At 42.1% G+C, this 9,245-nt stretch overlaps 1 protein-coding gene across 1 annotated transcript in view; it reads right to left on the bottom strand.

Annotated features, from left to right (window-relative positions):
- The window catches only part of ATP2C2 (ATPase secretory pathway Ca2+ transporting 2), a 28,068-nt gene extending 19,263 nt beyond the window's left edge, over nucleotides 1-8,805 (bottom strand). The window contains exons 1-9 of the mRNA XM_032777560.1: nucleotides 8,691-8,805; nucleotides 8,324-8,359; nucleotides 8,153-8,214; nucleotides 5,812-5,920; nucleotides 5,574-5,723; nucleotides 5,397-5,465; nucleotides 4,856-4,931; nucleotides 4,569-4,635; nucleotides 2,125-2,249 (exon numbers count right to left, since the gene is read on the bottom strand). Coding sequence (XP_032633451.1) covers nucleotides 2,125-2,249; nucleotides 4,569-4,635; nucleotides 4,856-4,931; nucleotides 5,397-5,465; nucleotides 5,574-5,723; nucleotides 5,812-5,920; nucleotides 8,153-8,214; nucleotides 8,324-8,359; nucleotides 8,691-8,693 — 697 coding nt within the window. The 5' untranslated portion in view covers nucleotides 8,694-8,805. The remainder of the gene's footprint in view (nucleotides 1-2,124; nucleotides 2,250-4,568; nucleotides 4,636-4,855; nucleotides 4,932-5,396; nucleotides 5,466-5,573; nucleotides 5,724-5,811; nucleotides 5,921-8,152; nucleotides 8,215-8,323; nucleotides 8,360-8,690) is intronic.
- Nucleotides 8,806-9,245: the final 440 nt, after the last annotated feature.

Raw genomic sequence — 9,245 nt, 5'->3', positions numbered from 1 at the left:
ATCCAAGCTGGTAGTGAGCTTGGGGGAGTTTCAGGTAAGCCCCCAGATTTTGGACGCAAAAGTCCAGGTTTGGGACAGGACCAGATTGTGGACGCTAAAGTTCAGGTCTGGGACTGGGAGGCTAGATTACCACAGGGATAAAAGCTGTTCCCTACCTCACAGGGGTGTTGTGAGGATAAATACATTGAAGATTGTGAGGCGCTTAGCTATGACAATAAAGGGGACCATAAGAGTCCCTAAGGCAGATAGGATGCTGAGAGAGGCAATTCCACATTCAAACTCTGCTTTGAAATAATAAAACATTCAATACAAATACAATATAATTCAGCACAAATTCTGGACCTGATTCTCATTTATACTAATGCTTCTTTGCACTGCACTGAATTTAAGCAGATTTAGAATGGGAGTGAATTACACTGATGTCCATTGTAGGGCCAATTTACACTGCTGAAGCAGGACAAAGATGCTTTAATGTAAAGGAAAATCAGGTCCTCTAATTTTAGTCACTTAAATGGACGGAATCATTTCCACCGGAGCTGACAAAATGGTTTGAGCTCAGATACCGTGATGACGACGAGGGCCGTATAAGAACCCAGACAGGCCTGTGATTAAGTTAATTGCAATTTTGAAGGATTAGTGCAAAGCAAATCATTCTCTTTAATTAGTCTGAATTTAATTATTTGCAGAATTAAATAAAAAAGATGAATGAAGGACAAATATGCTCTTTACAAAAGTTCTGTGGACTTGTGTCGTTAACAACTAGAAGAATGTTGCTCCTTGTAATGCTTGAACATTATCACAAACGTTCTAGTTATTGGCTGAAAAGGCCCATTTAGGGCTGGCAATTTTTGGAATCCAATCAATTCTTTATGAGGTTGGGGCAGGCAGCTCCACATGTCCTGGCATTAGAATCAGTGCAGATAAGATAGAGATAAGGGTGAGAGGACTCTGTTGTTTCTTAGCAAACAGGGTTCCTGATCCTGGAGACTTAACAGGGGTAAAAAAAAGGAACACAATTGCTTTCAATACCAGGGAGATAAATACCAGGGAGAGAGAAGAACCATTTAAGCTAAAGACAACATTAGCAGAAGAACAAATGGGACTAAAACAGTCCATGAATAAATTTAGGCTGGAAATCAGAAGGTTTCTTGCCATCAGAGGAGTGAGGTACTAGAACAGCCTTTCAATGCAAGTAGAGAGTGCAAACCAACTAACTCGTTTTAAGATGGAACTTGATAAATTTATAAATGGGATTATGAGACAGGGTTGCCTGTGATAGCCAGGGACTGGATTCAGAGAGTCAGGAGATCCGTTCCAGTCCTACGTTCCATGTTCCTGAGTCAACGGGAGTTATACCTGTGACGTAAGTGACGGATAAGGCTCTTCAGTAGGCACGTGAAGCTGCATGATGCTATCTTGTGCTCCTAGACCCTTGTAGTTAAATGCATTCCATCATCAGAATTTAGAGTGGTGCTCAATATAGGAAATCTCCTTTTCCCCTCACGCAATGCTCTGTACTAACCCACAGGGCCAGGGACCCTACTAGGAGCCAGTGATTTTGGGGGTGCCATTGTGAAGAGGAGGCAGAGAAGTATCAGTGAGGTGGGCAGGTAGACAGGGAAGAACAGCAGTTGAGTTGGGCTATACCATTGTGCCAGTTGCTCTAGTACAGGGGCAGCAGCTGCCTTCCAGCCAGGTACAGGACAGGAGAAGCATATGGACCAACAGAGTGGGATGGAAGTGAAGATACAGGCCTGGGTGCATGAGCAAGATAGGTAGGTCTTAGGAGAAGAGAACAGCTGGTCAAGGACAGCCAATTCCATGGAAAGAAGAGATTACAACAGTACATTAGCCTTTTGATCTCGGCAGTGTTCCTGGTGTGCCACTTTAATGGCCCTTAGGACTAAAGGAAGAGGAAGAAGAACATGTTAGGGAGTGAAGAGGAAGAAAGAGACCATTTTAAAGAATTTGAGTTATTGGGTTGCTCCAGCCCTTGGTTCAAATCACACCACCAGTCCCCTGGGTTAGCTAAGCAAGCTAGTAGCCAATTGAGTTGCAGATTTGTATAGACTGGACAGATGAATACATGGCTTCGTTTTTGGATGCAGCCATCATCAGCCTTACCTAGAGTTTCTACTATGGGCAGCTTCTTCACAATCACTCTTTTCTTGGCCATCCTTAGAACGCCCAGTACCAGCGTCACTGTGACCACAATGGGCAGCCCCTCTGGGATGGCAGCCACGGCCAGGCTGGGTTGCAATATAGAAAAAGAATAGGTTTCCAGTTACAACATGTCACACCACAAGGCACTGCACCCAAGCCTACACTCGAACATGGCAAATAAGAATTTCCAGAAGACATGAATGTCCTCTTGAATAGGATGATCTGGAATGGAAATCTTGGGACTGTTCAATATTAACAGCTCAAATTTGCAATACATAATGAAATATAAAATATGTACAATAATCCTCTACGTGTCCTCCATTTAAATGAGTCTGAAGAGCGAGCACAACTTTGAACATTGCCAGGGATAGTTCATTTCCTTACATCTGAGAATTTGGGATTTTTAATCTCTGAAAATGAAGGTTTAACCTTGCTTGGCAGCATGGTTCAATCATACCCACTGACCTTCTCTCCTAGATGCATCAAAGCTATTCTCAGAGCAGCCTGGACTCTATTCTGAGCAGCCTGGACTCCCAAATGATCTCTTGGTGCCATAGGCTATGCCTACCCTACAGCTGGGATTTACACTCTGATATCGCTCCATCAGTGGTTGATTTAGCAGGTCTAGTGAAGACCCATCAAATTGACAGCAGATCGCTCTACAGTCGACCCCTGTACTCATGTGGCTGGAGTTGCGTATCATAGGTTGACTTACTGTGGTAGTGTAGACATAGCCCTAGAATACCAGATTGGCATCTGGCACTGTGCACAGTTATGCCAGAGAAAATACAAACTGACAATCATTTTATAACCCTCTGTTGTTCTGTAGGCAGGTACAAATGGGTCATAAAGGATATCTGCTGTTATAATGCAATAAATGTTTATATTAAGCATAAAAACTAACTCAGGATTAAAACATGGGTTAAGGCAAACATTTTCAAAAGGTGACTACTGAATTTAATTGCCTGAATTTCCGGGTGTCAAATTTCAGAGAACAACTCGGGCAAGCTCAGTTTCCTGGGGTGATTAGTACTAAGGCTGGCCAGAAAGCAACAATTCCATTTTGCGGAAAATGTTGAAACTTTGAAATTTGTTTTCATTTAGATAAGGAGTGAAACCGAGACCTTTGGAAATTTTTTCACAAAAAAAAAAAAAAAAAAAAGCCACGAGAGCAAGAGACCCCAGAATAGCCAATAAACTGGTGGTCAGAGCACTGGCTTGGGATGTAGTAGACCCAGATTCAACCCCAACTGGAGCCAGTTGGAGCTTTGTGTCTCAGCACTTGTGAAATTCTTAGTCAAGAAATGCTGACAAACTCTTTTTTCCTTTGTCATCAGTGTCCCCTTAGCCATTGTGAGTATGAAACCGAACTACTTTAGTTTCTTCCATGCTGACCTCCATCCATATTTTTATTTCCACACAGTGCTAGATAATGAATAATCTTAGAGCTATGGCAACACTTAAGGATACATTTTCCAGATATTACTCAAACAGATGATTTATAGTATTTGATTAAGGGGTTGTGCATGTATTGCCATGTGTCAGGTACAAATGTAACATCCCCGGCTTTATAAACACGTCAGAGAAGGGCGAATATTTGTAGATGTAACATTCCTCTTAATTTATAGCATAGACATAAGACTAGAACGATGGCCATATTGGGTCAGACCTATGGTCTATCTAGGCTAGTATCCTGTCTCTGACAGTGGCCAGTGCCAGATGCTTCAGAAAGAATGAACAGAACAAGGCAATTCTGAGTGGGCCATCCCCTGTCATCCAGTCCCATCATCTGGCAATTGGAGGTTTAGGGACAACCAGAACACAGGGTTGTATCCCTGATCATCTTGGCTGAATAGCCATTGATGGGTGTATCCTCCATGAACTTATCTAATTCTTTGTTGAACCCAGTTGGTCTTCACAACATCCGCTGGCAACGACTTCCACAGCTTGACTGTACACTGTGTGAAGAAGTGCTTTCTTGTATTTGTTTTAAAATTGCTGCCTCCTAAGACGTTCCAGGTGGGGAAGGCTATTCTTATGGGGATGTCTTCCAAGGCAAAGCTCAGTGGAAATATGTACATGGCAGAATTTGGACATTAGGGAAATTATGCACCAGTCTGTTGCCCCCCCAAAATAAAATAAAACCTCAAGCCTTCTTTTGTTCCTTCATTTGACATTAAATGAATAGTAAGGTCAGATTCTACATTCACTGAAATCAACGGTAAAACTCCCATAGGCTTCTGTGGTGCAGAACCAAGCCACACATTTAGAGACTAACACAAATATTGAGTCCCCCCTCCCCCACAGAAAAGAGTGCCTTCCATTGTCTCAAGCAACCTCTTAAATGCAACCACTCAGTGGGACATGTTTCACTGTAAGAATAAAGAGTTCTTTCCAATCCTCACCTCACTCCAATAGTGAACATACTGAGAAGATGCTTTCCTTGCAACCAGCCAATCAGCATTATTAAACCTAGAAGAGGGGAAGAAAAGCCAGTTGAAAAAAAATGGAAGTTAAGGATCTGTGAGGGATTTCAAGAGATTTTTTTATCTCAAGGCGTCGCAGGCCAGACACTCAAAAACTGAGACACTCTACGTAAAAGGGCCCTTTTGAAAAAGTTGCTCCAGGGACCCGGGAATGCATTCATAATGGAATGCATCATAGTTTATAGAGGGCATTCGGGCAAACTCACCAATTATGCAAAAGGAGAAAAGAGTAAGTTGTTTCCCCAGTTTATCCATGCTTTTCTGTAGAGGCGTTTTAGGGGTCTGGAAATGTGAAGAGAAAAAAACCCAAAGTTGATTTCTGTTACGTAAAATAAGGCACGTGAGTAGAATCAGTGACAAGAAATACAACCATAATCATCATCACTGGAGCAACCCTAAACTGAGATCCAGGGCTTATTGTGCAGACACTGTACACCATATACATAGTGAGAGAAAAATGCCCATTAGAGTTTATAATCTCAATAGACAACACAGAAGCATTAGTCAGTTCACAGATAGGGACCTGAGGCATAGAGAGAATAAGTGACATGACCAAGGTCACCAAAGTTTGTGGCAGAGCTGGGACTTGAACCCAGGTCTCTTAAATCCTACTACAACACCTGAAGCTCGTGACCACCCTCCCTACAAACAGCACGTTGACCTTCAGTATTTGAGTAACAATATGGAGACTTGGGTCCTATGACAGTACCACAGAGCTCTGTACCAAACAGAATTCTTGTCCCTTACCTCTTCCGCTTGCATCAATTTAAACACCTCTCCAAACTGTGAATTTTCGCCAGTTCCGATAACTATCCCCTGGATTAGGAAAATAGCAATGAGCATCATGCAAAATACTGACCTTACTTAAAAGATTCTCTAGCTATTATTTACAGGTGAATGATATGGAGAGTATATAGGACTCACTTTTCCCTTCCCATATCGCACCAGTGTTCCCATGAAAACAACATTACTCAGCGTTGTTAGGTCTCCGGCTTCCAGTAAGGGATCATCAGTCTTACTGCAAGGCTCAGCTTCTCCAGTAAAACTAGATTCATCCACCAGCAGGTCTGTAACCTAATTAAAAATGTAACTACGTGGAGCCTTTAATCACAATATAGACGAGCAAACCAATGTTATTGTTTATATGTGAGCTGGTGTTTACCTCTATCAGTCTGATATCTGCAGGAACCCTGTCTCCAATAGAAAGACACACAATGTCTCCTGGGACCAGGTCTCGGGCAAGAAGATGCTGCAGTTTTCCTTCCCTTATGCTGCAGTACATTGAGAAAATGACACTATTTAAATAGGCCAAACAGCGTGCTAGGCAAATATAAGGAGCAGGTTCTTGTCCCAGAGATACTCCGATCTAAATAAGAGTTTATCATCTAACTAAGGATGAGGAAAGGAGATTATATTTCTACCCCAAATTTAGCTTTAATGCACAAACTCAAGAGTGGATTATGGAAGCTTTAGATTTCAGTAATAATGTACATTTAACCTGAATATCCTGAATTGGAGTGCTTTCCCCCCTGTTTGAACTTTAAAGACTGCTTACAGGCAGATGCAAGGGACTATCATACTTGGCAAGCTGTTTAAAGGTAGAATTACTGAACTGGTGATTTTCCACGTTGTTGTACTAAATGTTCACCTTTGAAAAGGTTAGGTACCTACTCTGTGAAATTCATTGGAGGAAATAAGCAAAGGTAACCACGGTATTTGTAAGGTACAAAGTTCAATGACCATCGAAGTAGAAAGGACCACGCCTCATTTTTGACACAATAATTATAACCTCAACGTGAACCATTTCTTTGTATTGGTCATGACAGAGCTGATTTTCAAAGATACAAGTATGATGTTGCACTCCATATGCTTTATGAATGTGAATATGATGTAACTGGAATATGCTTTATGCAAAAGGCCTCTTGTAAGGTATCATTACAAAGGTTAGGGTGAATGTATTCAGTAGATTATGTTTATATGAATGTATCATTCTTGTATCTGAAGCTAGAAATATGAAGTATAACTCTGAGGTCCTATTGTAATTATGCAAAAAGTGTGGGCCATTAATGGTGGCTTAAAATCTTGATGGCTCCCATTGACTAGGACAATTGGTTGTAAATGGCTGTTTACTTGGAAACCTTCCAGGGTAAGTGCAGGCCAGCCCTTTAGAAAATGGAGACTAGGGGTCTCACAGGACATGTGACCATGTCACATGATACTCGAACTCATCTTAAACCTGGTGCTTTTCCATTTAGAAGGAGGGTGGGGAATCAGAGAGAGACAAAGGATTCCTGCCTTATGCCAAAGCTATAAAAGTGGATGGAGCAGAAGAAGGGCGGTCCCAGACATGAGAAGCCCTTGCTTTTCACCTAAAATGCCTGCTGGAACTAACAAGGACTGTACCAGGGGAAAGGACTGGGCCCAGACTGGGAAGGAGTCTAGTCTATGAAAGAAGCTTATTGGAACATCTCTGAGGATGAGATTTACTTGGATGTATGCAAATCCCTAATATGCACACCAATGGGCCAGATCCTTCAGTCCATTAGAGTTGTTTTTGTGAGTCTCCCAGGGCAAAGGTACCCTAATGTCAGAGAATATGGCCAGTGGGGGATTTTCCCTGTACTGGGGAATATCAGATAGTGTAAACATGCAATAGTGACTCCTTTGCCAGTCCCTCTAGCTTCCAGTTTGGGGGGTTGTATCCAAGGAAAAGGGGATGTGTCTGGGCCATCCTTGCACTTCAGGAATTTCCAGATGATGGATTTATCTTTGGGGGGCGTTGGTGGCAGCTGGTACAACTCAGTCCATGTGAATTACAGACAGCAGTGGCGCAGAGATGGTACAGGGGAAAGGGGAAAGACTAGTTCAAGGATTCAGTCACAGGGCCAAAAAAACAGAAGAAAATGGAAATAAGATAGATTTGTATAAAATAGGATGAGAAATCCTACTTCCCCCCCACAGCACCTTAGTGGGGGTTGGGAAGCCTAACAAATATAGTAGGATCATTTCTCAGCCCATCAGGCACAAATGCCAGCCTGGGATTTATGGTTATTTCCATATGCTCACTGACAAAAAAGTTTGTTTACTGCACAACTCAGAAACCAGTATTGACTTGCAGGTGTAGCTAGACTCTCAGTCCTTTTGACTGAAGCTAGCTCGTCCCTCGGATAGCGCATAAGGAACCTTTGGCTACTCACATATAAACCCCATGCTAACCACTGGGGCTCAAACCCAGTAACGTAAGCACCGAAACACGAACTTCAGCCATCTCCACTATAGGGGAACTCCTGCAACTGCAAACACCAGGGCAAATCATAAGAGGGAGATATAATTCCATGCACTAAGGCAATGTATTACCAACTGGACATCCGTAAAATGCCCCATCCAAAGACAGTTATCAGCAATTCGTTACATGCACAAGCATCAGAACTGTTGCCTTCATTATCTGGCTTTTCCCCCCACAACCTGAACTAAAAGAAAATGAATACCTATGCATGACTTACCAGTTGCATTCTGGGGGGACTAGTTTGTTGAGCTCTTCCAAAGATTTTTCAGAGCGATACTCCTTATGAGAGAGCAGTATAAAACTAAGTTACAAAAGCAGGATTACTCCAAATGGGCCATAAACTGAGATGCAGAGCTCTGCTGCAAAGATAAGGATTCTTTGGACATACCTGAACGAAGGCCACTGTAACCACAATTAGTACTGCCTAAGGAGAAAAAGGAATTAAATTCATGGGCATGTTAATTGCAGCTAATGCAGTGCTTGCATTACAGGTGATTCTGAGATTCTAAGGCCAGAGGGGCCAATGTGAGCATCTGACCACAAGCCATAAAACTTCCCCCAAATAGTTCCTAGAGCAGCTCTTACAGAAAAAAAACATTGAACCTCAATTTAAAAATTGCCTATGATGGAGAATCCTCCATAAACCTGATCCACTGGTTAATTACCCTCACTGTTAAAACTGTCTGCCTTATTTCCTGTCTGATTTTGTCTAGCTTCAGTTTCCAGGTGATTCCACTTCCAGGTGAATAACTTACCATTGCAATACTCACAGCATCCTCATATTCTTTAGTAATTACACTTACTAACGCAGAAGCCAGCAGCAATAGAATGAGTGGATTCTTAAACTAAAATAAATAAATAAGAGATGTTGGTTTTTGTTCAAAAAACCATTTTATTTAAAAAAAATAAGGCTCATTAGTTCCCCCATTAGTGACACATTTTAATAGACAGACTTCTTTACAAAGAAGAAGAAAGATGTGAATGAGATGAAGAATTCCTTTAATTAGTGCTACTGCATCATTCTTGAAAATCAATAGGAACTGTTGGATGCTTGGGTCTTTTGAAAACCTTGTCACTTATTTAGGGACCTAAATATGGATTTAGGAGCCTAATTTTAAGCTTCTATTTGTGAAAATCTTGACCTCATTTAGGGTATGTCTACACTACCCGCCAATCCGGCGGGTAGCGATCAATCCCTGAACGTGCTCCCCGGCGACTCTGGAAGTCCACCAGGGCGAGAGGCGGAAGCGGAGTCCATGGGGGAGTGGCAGCTGTCAATCCCACGCCACGAGGACGTGAAGTCAGTCAAT

This window comes from Chelonoidis abingdonii, chromosome 19 (genome assembly GCF_003597395.2).
Source record: "Chelonoidis abingdonii isolate Lonesome George chromosome 19, CheloAbing_2.0, whole genome shotgun sequence".
Taxonomy (NCBI): domain Eukaryota; kingdom Metazoa; phylum Chordata; order Testudines; family Testudinidae; genus Chelonoidis; species Chelonoidis abingdonii.
Note: the sequence above shows the minus strand (reverse complement) of the source record. Positions and strands in the feature narration are given on the sequence as shown.